Below are 19,276 nucleotides of genomic sequence, written 5' to 3'. Positions count from 1 at the left end.
ATAGAGGTGGTCTAGTTATATAATGCGCCGATTATAATATATTAAATTGAAGTAAAATCGTCTCGGAAATTTATATAAATTGTATCGCGAAATCTGGGAAACTCAAAAATTACATCGCGAAACCGACTTCCTGCATCACCAAATCCACTTTCTATGTCACTAAACCCGAGATACTCAAGAATTGCATCGTAAAACCTGAGCAACATGGAAATTGGATCGCCGAACCCGAGAAATCCAAAAATTATATCGCGAAACCCACTTTCTGCATCGCCAAACCCACTTATCTTTCCCCAAACCCACTTTCTGAATCTTCAAACTATAAAGAAACCCAAAAATTTCATCACGAAACTCAAAAATTACATCACAAAACCCACTTTCTGTATCGCGAAACCCGCGAAACTTGAGATACCCAAGAATTACATCGTAAAACTCGAAAACCCCAGAAATTGCATCTCCGAACCCGAGAAACCCAAAAATTACATCGCGAAACCCACTTTCTGCATCGCCAAATCCACTTTCTGTGTCACTAAACCCGGAAAACTAAAAAATTACATCGCGAAACCCACTTTCTGCATCACCAAATCCACTTTCTGTGTCACTAAACCCGGAAAACTAAAAAATTACATCGCGAAACCCACTTTCTGTATCGCCAAATCCACTTTCTGTGTCTTCAAACTAGAGAAACCCAAAAATTTCATCACGAAACCCAAAAATTATATCGCGAAACCCACTCTCTGTATCGCGAAACTTGAGATACCCAAGAATGTTACATCGTGAAACTCGAGAAACACGGAAATTGTATCGCTGAATCTGAGAAATTCAAAAATTACATCGCGAAACCCACTTTCTGTATTACTAAACCTGGGAAACCCAAAAATTGCATGACAAAACCCAAAAAGTACATCGCGAAATCCACTTTCTGCTTCACGAAACCTGAGAAACCCTTGTCAAATAAAATAGGAATGAGTTACCCCTTGGAAAAATATTTAGTGTTTTTTTTCCTTTTCAAAGATCTTAGTTGCTAATTTTATAAATTTGACCCCTTTCTATAAACGTGTAAACATTTAAATTATTACCTATCAAGAATTACCAGTATTGTCTTTCTTACTATCCGGGTTAACTAGTTAAGTACTTAATTAAGTACTTAATAAGTACTTAATTCAAAGCAATGCCTTAATTTTAAATTGTTAACTCACTATTTACCAAATGTATCAAAATAAGATAATTGGAGCAATAGTTTACCTCATGTTACCCGGGATTTGTATTAGTTTTTTTTACTCTCCAGTTAAACGAAATATTGTTCTTTATTTTCACCTTAAAATGAATAAAATAATATAATAATACATATTTGTATATTTGCACATACAAATTTTTAGAATCCTAAAAGATGTTTATTTTTTTTAAATGCAGAATCATAACTATGACCATTTATATAGAAAAAATAATAAACATGAATTTGCCTAGATTAAAGGCGCAAGGGGCGAAAGAGCAAATAAAGTGAAGTAAAAAAATAAATAAATTGTTGCACAGTGCTAACGGAATTTTGTATTCAGAGCAGAGAGTAAACGTAAAGTGTCTCAATGGTCAGAATAGGTCCCAAGGAGGATCCCAAATCCTTATTGCGTGTGTGAAAGTGTTTCAACAATGTGTATCCCCTCAGTTAAATTAATTCTTGTTGAATCTCTTATCAGCAGAATTTGACGCCATTTGCTGTGAACTTTTAATCACAGTGATGTACACTGGACGATAGAGGGGTGATATCTCACGTGGTTCATTTTCATTGCTCGTAAAACCGTCATAAACTTCGCCTAATAAAAATTCCGGCCCTATATAGATGCCACCCTCAACGTGATCACAGGCCAAATCTGCCGGGAAAGATATGAAAATAGCAAAAATGAGAAAATCGGGTCAATTTTAATTAAAATGCACACAAAAAGCCACAAGAGATCGATATTAAATTATTATTTTTGATTTAGTCTCTCACCATATCCGAGAATTGGCTGTAGATTGCTATTTGGTATTCTAAAGGGAACTGTTGCGATTGTTATTGGAAATATTATTTGCAAATCGTCACCAGTCTTGTCGAATTCCAAGCAGACCTGCGGAGAAATTGCCGGAAAAGCCAATATTGTTGGAAATTGAGCATAAAATGACTATTTTAGCTTAAGCACAGAATTGCAAAATATTCAGATAAATTTACCAGACATTGTTTTAGTGCTCGAACTTTCAGGGAGAAGTATAATGAAAGTAATCAGGATACTTTATGTCGGAGGGTGTGCAAAAACCGTTTGAAAGCGAATAAACGTCAAAATAAATTTATACAGGTAGCGTTTTGATCTTTGACGTACAAATTTCATTTGACGTTTGTTCGGTTTCAAACGGTTCTTGCACATCTCTGCTTTGTGCTTTTCAAAGAAATTTTCGGTAATCTGGAAAACGTTTAAGAATTGGAAAGCTTAAGGAATCAACAAGGAACGAGCAATTCGGGGAACTTTTGGGAATCAGAGAAATCTGGGATCCAACATAGACCGTGTATAGTACCCGGGAAATATTTGCCAACCGGAAAATTCGAGGATCCAATGAGGAACCAGCAAAGAACTCGTAGAACGTTTGGAACCTAGAGAACTTTTGGGAATCAGCGAGCTTAGGAAATCTACAAAGAACGGATAAAGAACCCGTGGATTGCCTCAGAATCGGAGAAATTTGTTACAAACTAGAAAAGGGAGAGGAACCCGGAAAACGTTTGTGAAACTTGAACGTTTGGGAATCAGAAGACTAGGAAATCAACAAGGAAAGGATGAGGAACCCAGAGAACGTTTGGGAATCAGCGAACTTGAGAAATCCACAAAGAATGGGCAAAGAACCCATGGAATGCTTCAGAATCGGAGAAATTGGTTACAAACTAGGAAAGGGAGAGGAACCCGGAAAACGTTTGTGAGTGAAACTTGAACGTTTGGGAATCAGAAGACTAAGAAATTAACAAGGAAAGGATAAGGAACCCAGAGAACGTTTGGGAATCAAGTTTGGTTATCAAGTAGGAATGGTAGAGAAACCGGAAAGCGTCTGTAAATCAGTGAACTTGGGGAACCTACGAAATACGAAGAAGGAATCCGTGAAATGTTTGGGAATTAGAGAATTTTGATAACGAATAAAGAGCGAACAAGGAACTGAAGTGAAAAATGAGGTGAATCTGCGGCGAACGTTTGGGAATCGAAAAACTTGGGAACTGTCAAGGAAATGGGTGAAGAACCCAGAAAACGCTTGGGAAACCAACGAGGGACGAGTGGAAAACTCGGTAAACCTTTACTCGTTCCTTAGAGAACGGGTTCGGGTCTAGTTCGGGTTACTTTAGGAACATAAGGGGAACCTGGAGAACGTTTGAGAACCATAAACTTAGGGGAACTAACGAGGAACAAGCAAGGAATCCGGAGAATACTTTCGAATCAGAGAAATTCGGAGCCAACAAGGAAAGAGTGAGAAACCCGGAGAACGTTTGGGGATCAGTGAGTCTAGAAAACCAACGAGGAACGAACAAGAAACCCTTAGATCCTTGGGGAACCAAAGTGGAACGTGCGGTCAACCTGTTGAACATGTGAGAATCGTAAAACTTAGTGAATCAGCGAAGATTAAGCAAAGAATTTGTAGAACGTTTTCAAATCAGAAACTTTGGAAACCAAGAAGAAATGGATGAGGAAACCGAAGAACAATTGAGAAAAGGTGAACTTGGGGAATCAATGAGGAATGGTAAACGTTGGGGAATTCACGGAATGTGCGAGGAACTTGAAGAACATGCGAGGAACTCGACGAAACAACATGAACCAGAAACTAGGAACTCAAATATCTTGAATACGTACACTCAGTCCCGGGATTATGCACATTTTCTTTTGTAGGCAATTTCGTAGGCGATTTCTTTTGAATGAATCGGCCATAGAACGAATTTCTCGCGGAGTAAAAGTAGTTGGAGCAAAAAGATTCAACTGTTTAAAAGAAATTCATCAATAAACAGTACTCTTTGGACAGAGTTCTTTAATAATATTTAAATTTTTTACCTTGATAAAAGAAATTAAAGTTTTATACTGAAAAAATAAGCATAGTGTCTTCAAATTTCCTGCGACGCAAAAGGCAAAAAACAAACGAGCAGTAAAAAATACGAAATGGTCAGTAAAAAATTAAAAATGAGCAGTAAAATATCTAATTATGGTCAGTAAAAAACTTAAATCTTTACAAAAAAGGATCTAATTTATATATTTAACATTTATAATTGTTGCAGATATAATGAGAAGCCCTTTATTTTCCCTTTGCCAAAATTTGGACGATAATATCACTGTTTCAAATTTTTTTGTTACTGCTCAATTTTAACTTGTTACTGCTCATTTATACAATGCCGACACAAAATAGTATACGTTTAGGTGTATTTCAAAAATGATTTCACAAATTGACTCCCAATCGTAGGCAAATTTGCATAATTGTTTGTTCATAATCTCGTCAAGTGCATAATGCTGGGACTGAGTGTATGCATCACCCTTTGTCTTAGGATTGATTTCTAGACTTTACCGAGAAATATTTTGTGAAACATTTCTCAGGAATATGTCCCTTGTTTCCCTATATGAGTATCCTCTTGAATTTTTCAAGGTAAAAGATTTAAAAAGGCTATGGAGGGCATATTTCTTAACCGATTTGGACAAATTTGGATTCATACGAAAGGTCTTTGAATTCCGGACAAATTTGAACCGGTCATGAATTGGTAATATTCAATTCAAGAAAGTAAAGTCGTGAGTTCGAGCATTTCGCAAAGTCTGAATAACATTGGCACCTGGTTTTCTGGTAAATGTCCAAGAAAAATCTCTCTGGAGGAAATGAGAAAAAAATACTCACCACCAATTGATAGTAGATTTGCACAAGACGACAAACATTAATCATGGTAGTGGGCAGAGTGGGAATCCGAAGATTAGTAACCGTGTCTGACTTTTCCGTGGGATTTATGGATTCACCCTTATACTCCAGCACCAGATGCTGCACCTCCTTCGTGACCCCCAGAACACCTCTTTCAACGAAAAACTCACACAGCTGCAGGAGGAAAAAATGAAAAAAAAAATATTTCAAATGAGATTTATAAGATTTCCTTTTACAGGAAAAAATCCTTTTCACTTCATTTCTCTTTCATGGAAGAGCACCATGATATGCAGATTAATTTGGAAATTAATTTAAATGAAATGTTTGAGCGTATCTACAAATTTCATTGAAACTTGTTGAATGAAAATGGAAAAGGTCACTCCATATTTATTATGTATCAGTTATTAATTAAATTTGTTGTAGTATTTGATGATGAGTTCAATGAATGTTGTGTTTTATTGGAAAATATTCCAATTATAATTTTCATGAATGCAAATATTTGGTTACACGTTGTCTATGGAAAACTTTACAAACTGATATTTTATGTAAATATTTTTTTTGTTACATAATTTTGACAATGGACGATAGATAATTGGATGGAAAATTCGTTTATATTTTTTTCTCGTATTTTAAAAATAACAGAAGCGTTATTGCATTGTCCAGAAGCTTTACTCGACAAAGGGGTAATCCTCTTACTAAAACTTGTCAGATTAAATTATCTCAACTGAAGTATATGATTAAATTTAAATAGAGATAGTTGGGACAGCTTAGGGCATCTATGACTTTCGGAACTATGAAATTTGGGATAATAAAGTAATAAGGTAACGAGAAATTATTTTTGACGGTTTGCAATATCATCCATTTTGAGTGAAACATCGGACAATGCAACTTAAATAATTAAAATCATGGAATTTGTTTCGAATATTTAATAGTGTTCCTTCAGAAACATTTCTTTTCTTTTTAGAATACACTCAGTCCCGGCATTAAGGCCTTCGGGACTATGCACCTGACGGAATTATGCACATACAATTATGCAAGTTTGCCTACCATTGGGAGTCAATTTATGAAATCATTTTTGAAAAACGCCTGAATGTATACTGTTGCGACGTGGAAAATTTAAAAACATTTTCCTACTTTTTCAGAATATAACTTTAATTTCTTTTATTACGGTAAATTTTTTAAATATTTTAAATATTTATTGAAGAATTCTGGCCAAAAAGTACTGTTTGTTAATGCATTTCTATTAAACAGTTTAATGTTTTTGCTTGAACTACTTTTACTACGCGCGAAATTCGTGCTACGGCCGATTTATTCAAAAGAAAGCCCCTGCGGGTATGCAAATTTTCTCGATGCGTAGGGTAAATTAAGCCAATTCAAAACCTGCTCCAAATGGAAAATTTTTGCTACTCTAAATGGAAACGTCATTGTTTTCACGATAAATACAGTTCTAAATTATTATATTTATATATTTTCTATACCACAGTTTCATTATTTAGTTAATTTTGCTCTAAATAAAGCGAAAATCCATTCATATTCACAAATTTTAATATGTTAATTTCTCAGAAAAAATTAAAGTGTACCTTTTCACCATCGAATTTTTCATCGATCGACCCATGTTTTCCAATGAAAAACACAATAAAGTGACTGTTGTTTATTCGTTTTGTTTAACATTTATGTCATATTCTGGTTAATTTTAGTTAAGTTAAGTGCTAATTTTTATTGTTAATGGTACGTGAAGTTTTCAAATGAAATAATTACCCATTTCGTGAACAAAAGGGTTTTCCTGAAGTGTCTGCAAATGCTTCAATAGGAAACACCGGAAATATGATTTTTTGGAGAGATTTTCTTATTGTTTTAGATGGGAAAGGAGAAAAGACCAAGAATAAGAACAAATCCTGTACTCAAGAGCAACTCAACGAAGTTTTGGAAGCCTTTCGTCACAGTTTAACTTGTGCACTGTTTGTCTCCAATTAGAAACTTTCCCTTGTCTCCATTTGGATTAATTTGTTTCCAATAGAAGCATTTTACACTCGCGTATTTTTCTTCTATTAAAGAAGTTTTCAAATTATATCTAAAGAATTTTCAGTAAACAGTAACATTCTAGGAGAGTCAAGGAGCAAATTTATGTAATTCTCTTCGGAAAAAATATGAACTTAATGTGTTGAATCTTCTTTCAAAGTTTGTCTGGAAATGGTTTTGAATTAGGATATTTACCCTAATGACATTTCGCGCGTTTTTTTCGGTCCCGAAAATGTGCATAATGCCGGGATTGAGTGTAGGGTAAGTGTGCCAAATTTCGTCATAGTTGCATGCAAACGTCAAAGTCTCAAGTTTGAAGTGTAATAATTTAAATATTAATTGATTTTTTTTATTCTTTTTTCTGAAAGAGTGTTGCTTGGAGCCTTGTAAAGAGTTTTCCGTCTTTATTTACTCTAAAATCATTCTTAATACATTTTAAAGTGAATAAAAATGTAGACATAGCTTTGGTGCCCTATTTCGGCCACCTTCATTCTCATAGTTCCTTTCCCTTTAGGAATTCTTCCAATGCCTTTTTCACGTCATCTCGTTTGTCGTAGCTACATTTTTTGTTATTCTTTTGCATTGTATAATCTCTAGAGTACGTAAAATCTAAAAGTTCATGGAAATTCGAGGAACAAAAAAGGTGCCGAAATTGCAAGCTGGCCGGAATTTGGCACATTTATCCTATATTTCTGCAAAATTCGTTAAATTTTGAATGGATCCTGCTAAAATATTAAATTAAGTACTTATTAAGTACTTAATAAGTACTTAATTTAATGCAATGCCTCAATTTTGAAGTTGTAGAGCGACCAATTGCTTGCAAAACGATAGGGAATGAGGATAATCGAAATAAATAATTTTGAAATAAACCAACCTGTAGAAGCCGGACCTTTAGCCTTGTAGTATCCTCCCCTTGATTGTCTATCACGGCCTTTAGTTTGAGCGTCTCTCCACAGCAATAAGCGCTTCGGTCCAGAGAACAGCTGAAATGATACCTTTTAAGCACTTCATTAACATGTTCAGGACATTCATTGCCTCACCTGAGCGTAACGGGTCCCTTGGCGCAGCACAAACAGCACTTCACCTTTTTGTCTTGCCCACTGAGTGGCTTCTGTTCAAGGAGGATTTTTCCATTAAGAAATATTAAAAAAAAAAGCTTTAATCGAAAAAAATAACTTTACCAGGTACTGCTCCTCCATGCAGTCAATATGAGGTCCAATGATGGTGAAGTATTTGATGCCTTGAGGAGGAGAAGCGTAAGGAATGTCCAGAGTCACCTTGATGTAGTATCGAATCTGGCAGGCTCTGGACTCAAAGCTGCATGGTAGATTGGTCTCGGGGATGCCAAAACGAAAGGGAAATTCATGATGACCACGCTGGAGGATGGGAACAGCTTCGTGATCCCCATCATTGGACTTCTGGCCCCAAATGACTGCCCTCTCGTCAATGTAGTACTGATCATCCTTGACAGTCCTCTTGTCACCAGACACAAATACCTTCCACTCTGCATGAGCCTTACCCCGAAGCACCAACCGAATAGCTGCAAGTGAATCAGAGAACATATGAGACATTTAACCAAGCAACTTCCTTCCCTCTTGAAAATTTTATCCGTGCACCAAATGCACCGAGTTTTATGGCAAAGGAAAAGAGCGCATTTTACTTCAAAGGACAGCTCTCAAATTGAAAATTCAATAATATATTTTATTGCAAGTTTCTTCAGCTGCATTTCGTCGCATGGGTGCCGTTTTCCTCAATTTTATGACTTTTCTGAATTATTTGTCTTTCACAAAGTCATACATTAGGAATTCCTAAGAATCACAAGATATATGCTTTTATCTAATTTCCTAGTATGCAATAAATTCATGGAGGATTTTCATAAAAAATGTTTGAGTTATTATTTTAGGAAAAAAAGCTTTAACTCTTTCGCGTCATTAGGGTCATGACCCGGGGAAAAAACAATTTTTTTTGACTATTTGCATTAATTGAAATCTATCGGATTTTGCACGACATCATAATAGAAGGATGTAAGTTCTTGGCTAATTTTCTCAAGACTCCAGATATTCAGGAAAAGAAAATATTTGAGATCAAAAATCACGAATTTCGAACTTTGTGAAATGACTTTTCTTTTTCAAAATTTTTTATATTAATTTAGTTTTTTCAGCAAAAAGTTCTTTAGAAACACAAAATAGAATATCCAAAGATTGTATATTGCATATTTTGATATAATAAACTACTCTCAATTTTCCAGAAAAGCGTGTAGAATTTTCCGGGTCATATATGACCCTATGGTCCCCAAGGGTAACAGTGTTTTCGTCCCAAATCTATAGCGAAATGTAGTTGGGACATTGTTTTTCTTCGTGAAATGCAGGTGGGACATCTTGCTCCTGGACATTTCATCTTATATCTGATGAATTATAACATATTTTGTAATATTTTAGAGTATTCCGCAAGCGTCTTATATTGTGCAATTGTATTGTGAGTGAATAAATATGTGGATAAGTTTATTTTTGCCAAATACCACTCAAAATATTATGACAGTGACTGTTCAAGGGATTACCAGGAAGATTCCTTGAAAACCAGGAGTACAGTGTTCATCAAAGCAATCCAGTTTACCATGGTTTTGGCCAAATTAACAACTTCAAGCAAAAAAAACTCTCATAAAGCCCGTAATATAGATTTTAAAAATGGTATGTACACTTCCCTTGAGGACAACAGGGTCATATATGACCCGGGGTTTTTCCGAGTTTTCACGCAATGGAAAATTTTTTTCCTCTCTGAACTATTATATTTGATCATAAAGCATTAGGAAAAACTCAATTTTACATGAATTCATCTGCTGAATAAAAGTGGGACGCGAAAGAGTTAAGGGCAGAATCACATTGACAGTAAAATGTTCACCGTCACCGTCAAAGCCTCACCGTATTTCGTTAATTTACTCATTTTCATTGCAAGTAAATTCTCAATTAACGTATTATATTATCTCATACTCGGTGGCACTAGGTGAAAATAATATAAGAAAATTGAAGAAATAAAAAGAAAATACGATAAACGGTGAGCAATAACTGTACGATTAATTTCTCGTACAGTTTTTTTTGCTCACCGTTTATTGTATTTGCGTTTTATTTCTTCAATTTTCTTATATTATTTTCACCTAGTGCCACCGAGTATGAGGTTAATTGAGAATTTACGTAAGAAATGCAATGAAAATGCGTAAATTAACGAAATACGGTGAGGCTTTGACGGTGACGGTAAGTATTTTACTGTCAATGTGATTCTGCCCTAAATCGAAAATTATATATTGGCTGTGTTCAAATTTCGAGAAGGATTTCGAAAAAAAAACAAAGTAAAATCAAATCTTTTCGTTGATCAACCGGAAGTATAACAAGGAAATTCACGTATTCGCCGCTCTTGCGCTGCAGGGCTAATGACTATGTCACATATAAGATTAATATTAAGATAAGATTAATATTTTCTAAACTGCGAGAATGTCAAAAAAAGATAGCAAGTGTTTTATCTTGCCTCTCTCTCGTGTTTTGCTCGAAAACTGACCGAATCACAGTTGGAACGCATGGAAAATTGCTCGAGTTGCCTGTAATACGATTCGGAAAGGAATTAATACGATTTAGAATACAATTAATACGAACAGTAAAGTAAATTAAGCTAATTCAAAACCTGCTCTAAATGGAAATTTTTCGCTACTCCAAATGGAAACGTCATTGTTTTCATGGTAAATATAGTACTAAATTATTATATTTATATATTTTCTATATAACAGTTTGATTATTTAGTTAATTTTGCTCCAAATAAAGCGAAAATCCATTCATATTCGCAAATTTTAATTTGTTAATTTCTCAGAAAAATTATAAGTGTAACTTTTCACCATTGAATTTTTTAACGATCGACCATGTTTTGCAATGAAAAACACAATAATGTGACTGTTAGTTATTCGTTTTGCTTAACATTTATGTCATATTTCTGGCAAATTTTTCAAATGAACAAAAAGGATTTTTTCTGAAGTGTTTGCAAATGCTTCAATGGGAAATCCAGGAAATATGATTTTTTTTTAGAGATTTTCTTGTGGTTTCAGATGGGAAAGGAGAGAAGACCAGGAATAAGAACATATCCTGCACTCAAGAGCAACTCAACAAGGTTTTGCAAGCCTTTCGTCGCGGTTTCACTTACACTGTTTGTCTCCAATTAGAAACTTTCCCTTGTCTCCATTTGGATTAGTTTGTTTCCAATAGAAGCATTTTACACTCGCGTATTTTTCTTGTTTTTAAGAAGTTTTCAAATTATATCTAAAGAATTTTCACTAAACAGTAACATTCTAGAAGAGTTAGGGAGCAAATTTATGTAATTCTCTTCGGAAAAAATATGAACTTAATGTGTTGAATCTTCTGTCAAAGTTAAAGCGTCTGGAAATGGTTTTGACGGTTCTTGCTCACCCCTGTTTTAGATAAAGAAAATTTCGTGAAATCAAAATTCACATCCTTGTTTTTTTTTAATGTTTTCCTATCCTAACTCTTTCGAACTTGAAATTGTATTGAAGTAAATTGAATTTACTGAGACGTTCAAATAAAGAAGAAGAGTGAGAAATGCGAGAGATAGATGCAAAACGTTTGAGAGAGACAGAGATGTGCATTTTTTAATTTCATGAAATTTTCCTGATCTAAAATCTGTGCAGCAGTCATAACTTCTCAATTTTCTTTTTGCCAATAATATTTCCCTACTTATGAATTTTCATTTTTCCTGACCATTTTTACCAAAATATATTGTCCTATAGCTGTTGTAGCTCTATTTTAGCACAATTCGCGGAAAAATTTAGAATTGACTGATCGACAGAGACATCAGGATAATTGGGAAAATCACTCAATCTCCATTTCCATGTCACACGCTCCTTCAATTAGTATGCTTCCATTGTGCTGGTGATTTGTTTGGGGAACATTTTCCCCAGAAATCTCATCTAAAATTCCACAGCAATTAGGACAACAATTTTTGCGCAATTTCAGCTTCATCCTGAAGACTATTAATGTGAGGAGAGTTGCGGAGTAGCAAAAAGTTCCCAGACAGTGAAAGATTGCCCATTAATTCGTTTTTCTTGTGCTGCGTCATCAATTGCGTGGGGTTGGATGACCTGGGAAAAAATCCCATGAATGTTATTAAAAGCACCCAAAACCAGAAAAATCATCTCCAACCATCAAAGCTTGTCACTTTTACGCCTTTCGTGCGGCCAACATCCAATTTTCCCAATCACAGAGGAAGTGGAAAAAATCATTAATTCTGATTTTGTAACATTGCGTTTTTTTCGGTTTGATTTGTTAAGAGTTGGTAAAAAATCTAGATTAGGGTTGATTATCTATTATCCATTTTTTTTTTAATTTTTCGTAATGAAATGATTAAAGATGCAAACCGTATTAACCCGAGACACAAACCAAATACTCACTAAAATAGCTATAAACCTTTTATTTCGGTTTTGAAACAAATTCTATTGTTGATCCGTAGTTTAGACTACCACTTTTGATCAAGAGAAAATTGATAAATTTTCAGTAATGCAGTTATCTAATAAGTGTCTCGACTATATTAAATGTCTTTTACTTTTAATGTTGTAAGTTTTTACATTATTTTTCTTTGCATTTTATTTTTTTCTCATGAAAATTCTCACCCTTCTGATGATTTCTGACGAAAAAACAAAATTGTTTGAGGAAAGTATGATAAAATACTATCATAAAAGTTTATTTTGCAACACAATTTTCTTGCTTTTCCATGTGATTTAACATTCGGGAGAGATTCTTATGCTGTTTTGTCACAATTAGCAGACGAATTCGTCGTTTGTTAACTTGTATATCATTTATTCTCAGACTTTAATATCAACGAAAAGAAATAGTCAAAGTATAGGGTAAATGTCCTAATTCAAAACCATTTCCAGACGCTTTGACTTTGACACAAGATTCAACACATTAAGTTCAATTTTTTCCGAAGAGGATTACATAAATTTACTCCTTGACTCTCCTAGAATGTTACTGTTTAGTGAAAATTCTTTAGATATAATTTGAAAACTTGTTAAATACAAGAAAAATACGCGAGTGTAAAATTCTTCTATTGGAAACAAATTAATCCAAATGGAGACAAGGGAAAGTTTCTAATTGGAGACAAACAGTGCACAAGTGAAACCGCGACGAAAGGCTTCCAAACCCTTGTTGAGTTGCTCTTGAGTGCAGGATATGTTCTTATTCCTGGTCTTCTCTCCTTTCCCATATAAAACAATAAGAAAATCTCTCCGAAATAATCATATTTCCGGTGTTTCCAATTGAAGCATTTGCAAACACTTCAGAAAAAAATCCTTTTTGTTCATTTGAAAAATTTTGAAAAATTTAATTATTAATGTTAGTCAGAAATAAGTAATTATCGAGTCAGACTTGATAGTTTGGCACTTGGAAATAGGCTTAATTACATAAGTTTAACAAAACCCTCTCCTCTTAAAGCTTAAATAATTTCCTTTGTGAAAAAATATATAAACAGCTCTATATTTATGTTAATGCATAATTCGTAGTAAGAGTTACGTTATTATTACAACGTAGTCTATTTCTCATATCGAAGAATTTTCGAAAGTAGCACAAAGCTCTTTTATCGAACATGAGGGTTACTTTTGTTTTTCGAATATTTTGTTATTTGGGTATCTTAAGTGTTTCCCATAAAACTTACATAATAAAATTTCTTTTTAATCAAGCATTCTTTTTTGTTAAATTGAATGCTTCTTGGGAAAGTCGGGAAGGTTCTTATAGATTCTTTTTTCCCTGAAAATAAAATTTGCTAAGCATAAAATCCATAATGAAATCCCCTAAACCCTTCCAGTATATTTCGTACATCATGCATAAGATTGGATTAAAGAATTTTCATTGCGTACTTTCTTGGGAACTTTCATCAAGTGTTTTGAATATTTAAAGTAGATATAACATGAAGAAAATTTATTGAGCAAATTCTCGCCACACGACGTAAATTTATGAGTTCAATTAACTCCTAATAACACATAAAAGCTCCCCTCAAAGCTATTTTTTTCCACGGCTTTTCCAGACACTAATACACTAACCAAGCACCGTGGTGGAAAATACTCTCAATTTGATGCTCAATTCGAATAAAAACCCCTGTGGAAAAATTGGAAAATTATTCAACAGAAAAATTCTCGCTGTACCAATCCAAAAGGCGGCACTATTTTGAAGTATTTTACGAGAAAATTGCTCGAGAAAGTTCGAGTGGTACCATTTCAGGGGATTAAACTCGATAATCCCCGAGGGATTGGGGTTTGGTTGATGCTAAAACCAACAGTTTATGAGCACACAAAACATTTTCGTACTTTTGGGAAATAATTTTTCTTCCCTATCACGAACAACCGATTTTGTTCACAATGTTTCAAATTAATTTGTTGGATGAGAAATTGGAAAGTTTTCAAGTTGAAAAAAATTGGGGTATTTCAGGGGGAAGGTTCGTTAATTCAGAGAAATTCTTAAAGAGACCTGTTAAAGTTGCAAACAAATGGACTTGAAAAATCATTATGGTTAAATTATGGAAAAAATTACTCGGAGGAAACAACCCAAATAGATAAGAGGTTATGTCTTTATTCTACTCATGTTTTTTTTATAGAATATAACCTCAAATTTAAATAACCTAAAGCTGTCTTCTAAAAAATAAAAAAAATCTTATTAATTGACCTAATTCCTTTCTTATTTTAAGAATTTTGTTAAGGTTAGGTTATGCTGAACATATTGTAAATTTTCAAGAGGGACACCTCAAAATGCACCGCTATCCTTCTCAATAACCTAAAACATACTGCTGTCTCTAGCCTCACCAAGCCTAACTAACATGTTCTATCCTCCATACCAACCTCTCCTATACCATACTATCTCCTATACCAACCAATTAAATTGTTTTTCAGAATCAGACAGATCATTATTTGCGCTTAGTAATCGAATCTCAAGTTAGATTTTTTCAAAAAATCTTGATTGATAAGAAATTAGAGCAGTAAGCCATATGGTTTAATTTCTCTAGTTTCTCATCAGTCAAGATTTTTTGGAAAATTTTGATTTAGGATTGGATTATTAAGGGCAAATAACCTATTACATTTTGAAAAATCAGTAAAATCGGTCGCTGTTTAATGTTTTGAGACCCTCGGGAAATGGGCTAAACCTCTAGTCTGAAGACGGTCTTAGGTATGAAGCCCGTATAAGCTGAAAGTTTGCTAAAGACATCAAGAAAACTTTTTCTTGACGAAAATGCCGGGAAATTGATGAAAAATTAAATAGAAAATGCTCTTTTGAGGGTAAAAAGTTTTTGGGTAAAGTTTCTCTTAAAAAATCTCCAAAAATGAAATACTGGACCGATTTTGATTATTTTGGGGCAGATGTGGAAAGTTTTAGAGCAGAGGTGTTCAAGAACCGTTAAAACTTAATAAACGTCAAAATAAGTTTGTTCAGGTAGCGTTTTGAACATTGACGTACAAGTTTCATTTGACGTTTATTCGGTTTCAAACGGTTTTTGCACACTTCTGTTTTAGAGATTGCCTAAAAGCTCTTAAAATACAACAATGCAGCTTTCTTTGAGAAAAGTTGATTAAAAGCTTTCTTAAAGTCTTCAATGTATCCAATTTTTTAGATCAGGAAATTTTTTTGAAATCAAAATTTCTATCTCTTTCTTTTTCAGACGGACTGCATATGCTTATCCTGTTTTCTCGCACTCTTCTTCTTCTTTTGACCATCACATCACAACTAACTCAATCTAATTCAATCCAATTTAGTTTGTGGAAGAGGGGGATATCATAAATGTTTGAGAAAGAAAACGATGGTAATTTTGATTTCATGAAGTAGTAACTTCAACAAGATGAATATAGGGGAAACTGGGGCAGTAGTAAACATGGGGCAGTTGTAAACACTGCGATATTTTTAGTTAGATAACAGATTTAAGAGGACAAGACCTATGCGAATTTATAGATAGTTAAGGATCCTTGTTCCCTGAGTAAATAGTTGCCATAAGTCAAAAAGATCAGTGTTTACAACTGCCTCAGTTTCCCTTAAATAAAATTTCCTTTTAGTAAGTTTAATAGATATTTCATATATTTTATAATAAACTTTTTGAATAAAAATTTTATCTTTTTGCAACAACCAATTATTTTTTAATTTTCGCTAAACATGCCAAACATATATTTTACTGCTTAAAATTAGATAACGTTCAGACAGGGCCGGATTTAGAAATGTGGAGGCCTAGTGCCCATTTGTGGGGCTCCAAAAATTTTATGTTTTCCAACAGTGCGACAGTGTGAACTATGCCAAGTCCTAAAACCTGATTTTGTTTATTCTACTTGAAGAACTATACCGAGAAAACAGTAGAATTCCTCAATTTTTTGCCTATAAATTAGACAAGTTCAGTGAAATTATATCATTGAAATTTTGAGTGATTCGAACTCTGGTTCAATTCATTTATATAAATTTTACAGATTGATACAAAAAATACGCAAAACGAGAAATTTTACTAAATTCTCAGACTCGGGAGCACAATATCTTTAAAAGCTTTAAAGGTACCTTTAAAAATATTTCGTGTTGATTTCATCCAGAAATATTAAGAATTAGGGTAAGAGCTCCTAATTTTGTACAGTTTCTAAATTTGGACACTTTGAGGGTAAAGTTGGACACTAAAAATAAATTGATTAAAATTATGGATTATTATTTTAATATTTGATGAATAATGAATTCTATCTTAATATTTGTTCTTTTTGGATCATTTTAACATAACTATTTTTTCATAAGTTTTTCACAGAATCTATCTTTAAGTGGTCGACACAGAGTATTTTACCTTATTAAAACTAATTTTAGTAAAAAAGACGATAAATAGCTTTCCAAGTTTCTAAACAACCCTTCTGAAAAGAGAGTAACAAAAAAAAAACAATTGGCGTTGAAAATATCGCACTTCAAACTTAGAACATTAATGCTTATAAGCACCCTCCCTGTCCAAAATTATGAGCCCTTACCCTATGGTTTTAGAGCAGATTTTAGATCTTTTAAAAAATTGAAAAAATCGCAAGATAGGGGGTCGTGACATTAAATGCTCTAATCGCTAATAGCAATATAATTTGCAGTTTTTTCGTTAATAATTTTTATTTCTGACAATTTAACCATGATAGACTTCTTAAATGTGGAGGCCCGGTGCCATGGCCTCAGGGAACCCACCTAAATCCGGCACTGCGTTCAGAACGTTCAAAACATTTAAAACGTTTTTTAACTGAAAGTCCATGGCAATTTATTTTGAAGTTATCCTCTCGAACAACAAATATTTTTCCTTTTAAAATCTCTATTATCTCGCGAAATACTCATTTTTCCGAGATTTTTTTCTCTCGAGGATTTCTCGAATAAATCCCTTAAGCACCCTAAGGATATGAATTCAATGTGAAATTCCCGAGGAAGGATTTTTAAAATAATCCACCATTCAACTGATTTTTCATCCTTTTCTGTAAGCAAGGAAAATGCGAATATTTGTATCACTTACATTTCAATTTGAAATTCTCTGAAGTATCCAGAATTACTCGTCCCACAAGAATTTCTCCAGCATAGTAGTATTCTTTGTCTAGACGAATATCCAATTCCTTGATGTAATCCATCGTGTGCTTTTTTGCCTTCTGAACACTAACTTTTTCACAACTTTTCCCTCACACTCTCTGAACTTTTTCCACTTTCAGTTACACTGACTTTCAAAATTCATGGTTGAGTGTTTATCTTTTTTTTTTGCACCCCTTTTTCGGTCTAAAATGATTATAATCTCTTAAACACTGATACTCTCAACGAAAGGAAAAAGAACTTTGAAGTTACTAAAAGTAAAAGAAAACTGTTGAACTTCCACTATGTAATTGCTGATTCATTTTATCAAAACTTTCAAGATGAGTGCTTATTAAATAATGTAGATTTGTTGAATAACTTTTACTTTCTGTTCAGCTACGTTGATTTTTAAAAGCAGAAAATTTCTAAAGAAGTTTCATTATTTCTTTTCTTTTAATGCACTATTTTTTTTTATGAAGTTGATAATTAATTAAAGATAATCGCTTTTATTAAATATGATGAAAATATGCTTTTTTTTAAACTACCGTGAGTCTCGGATATCTAATAAAAATATTCCATAGTGTGTCACGGCTAAAATGTAACGACAGAGAATGAATAATTAATATCTTCCTCTTCCTTAAGTTTTTATCATTATTCCTAACTTATAGCCTTGTTATTAAATAAAATAAAATTTTGTGGATAAAACATTCACTTAAGCCACGAAGAAACTTTTCGAAATTAAATAGAAAATCTGTTATACTTTCAATTTTTAGTCAAGACAGTTTTAGACATGTTATAACAGGCTAAAGAGAGCTTTCATCCTAGGAATAAACCATTAAGCTGCTTCTAAATGATGGTATTTCAAAAATGTATCCTACAGTGCTATGCACCTGTGAATTCTGGAAAATCTCCCCCTAGGGTTTGTGTCTGGATAAAATCTCTCAATAAGCTGTTATAATTCCCCTATTTGTGTCTCGACTGAAAAAGAAAGTCTAGCAGATTTTCTATTTTATTTCTAAACTTTACGAACTTGTGTCGAGATATGTGATATTGATAGTTTCGTAATAGAAGTCTGAATGATACCAAGTGAATAGGGAACTAACTCGATAAAGTCGTGCCACCGCAAGACTATGATAATATTGCTAGAAATTTAAGAAAGTATTGTTAATCGCTTTAAAATCATAGACAATAATAATGTAATTTTTATTTAAGCTAACTTTTATGAAAACTTTTTTTCACTTTAGAGTCAATAAAAGTCGCAATATCACAAGAATATCCCTAAAGTAATTTGATCGCATTCTGTTGAAGATTTAGGATATGCCCAGAGAAGTGATCATTATCATCTCCCTCTTTCTTCATTCTTTAATTCAATATTTTTTAGTGTCGTTTTTTAAACTTAATCTAAAACTTGATGAAACTTGAAAACTTGAAAAAAACTGCATTGATAGCACTTAATGTTTGTAAAAAAAAACACAAGAAACACCTGACTTCTTGAAAGCTTTAACACTCGAAAAATTCGAACACTGGTGATTGAGCTTTCCAACAGAGTTATTTTTGTGCACCAGAAGGTAGGCAATTGTCACTGAGGGAAAGCTCAGTGAAAATTTTTTATTTCGAATTAAAAGTCCCCCCTATAATGCCCGCCTAAAGCGGTCTTCGACTAAATAGAGGTTTAGCCCAGTTCCCGAAGGTCTCAAAATCCTAAATAGCGTGCAATTTTATTGCTTTTTGAGAGCCTAATAGGTCACTTATCTTTAATAATAATGTCTTTAAGTCTAATGTTGAGC

The 19,276-nt window shown here is 33.5% G+C and overlaps 1 protein-coding gene across 4 annotated transcripts in view; it reads right to left on the bottom strand.

Moving 5' to 3' along the window:
* Window positions 1–1,020: 1,020 nt before the first annotated feature.
* The window catches only part of LOC129806169 (arrestin domain-containing protein 3-like), a 43,277-nt gene continuing 25,021 nt past the window's right edge, over window positions 1,021–19,276 (bottom strand). For 2 of the 4 annotated variants that reach the window (XM_055854561.1, XM_055854562.1), the window contains exons 2-8: window positions 17,443–17,696; window positions 8,094–8,452; window positions 7,953–8,023; window positions 7,787–7,895; window positions 4,876–5,067; window positions 1,985–2,099; window positions 1,021–1,865 (exon numbers count right to left, since the gene is read on the bottom strand). In XM_055854561.1, the coding sequence (XP_055710536.1) occupies window positions 1,666–1,865; window positions 1,985–2,099; window positions 4,876–5,067; window positions 7,787–7,895; window positions 7,953–8,023; window positions 8,094–8,452; window positions 17,443–17,554 (1,158 nt within the window). In that variant the 5' untranslated portion in view covers window positions 17,555–17,696 and the 3' untranslated portion in view covers window positions 1,021–1,665. Of the gene's footprint in view, window positions 1,866–1,984; window positions 2,100–4,875; window positions 5,068–7,786; window positions 7,896–7,952; window positions 8,024–8,093; window positions 8,453–17,442; window positions 17,762–19,276 lie in introns of all 4 variants that reach the window. The other 2 variants (XM_055854559.1, XM_055854563.1) reach the window with 2 other exon arrangements.

This window comes from Phlebotomus papatasi, chromosome 3 (assembly GCF_024763615.1).
Source record: "Phlebotomus papatasi isolate M1 chromosome 3, Ppap_2.1, whole genome shotgun sequence".
NCBI classification, from domain to species: domain Eukaryota; kingdom Metazoa; phylum Arthropoda; class Insecta; order Diptera; family Psychodidae; genus Phlebotomus; species Phlebotomus papatasi.
This window is presented reverse-complemented; position numbering and strand designations above follow the sequence as displayed.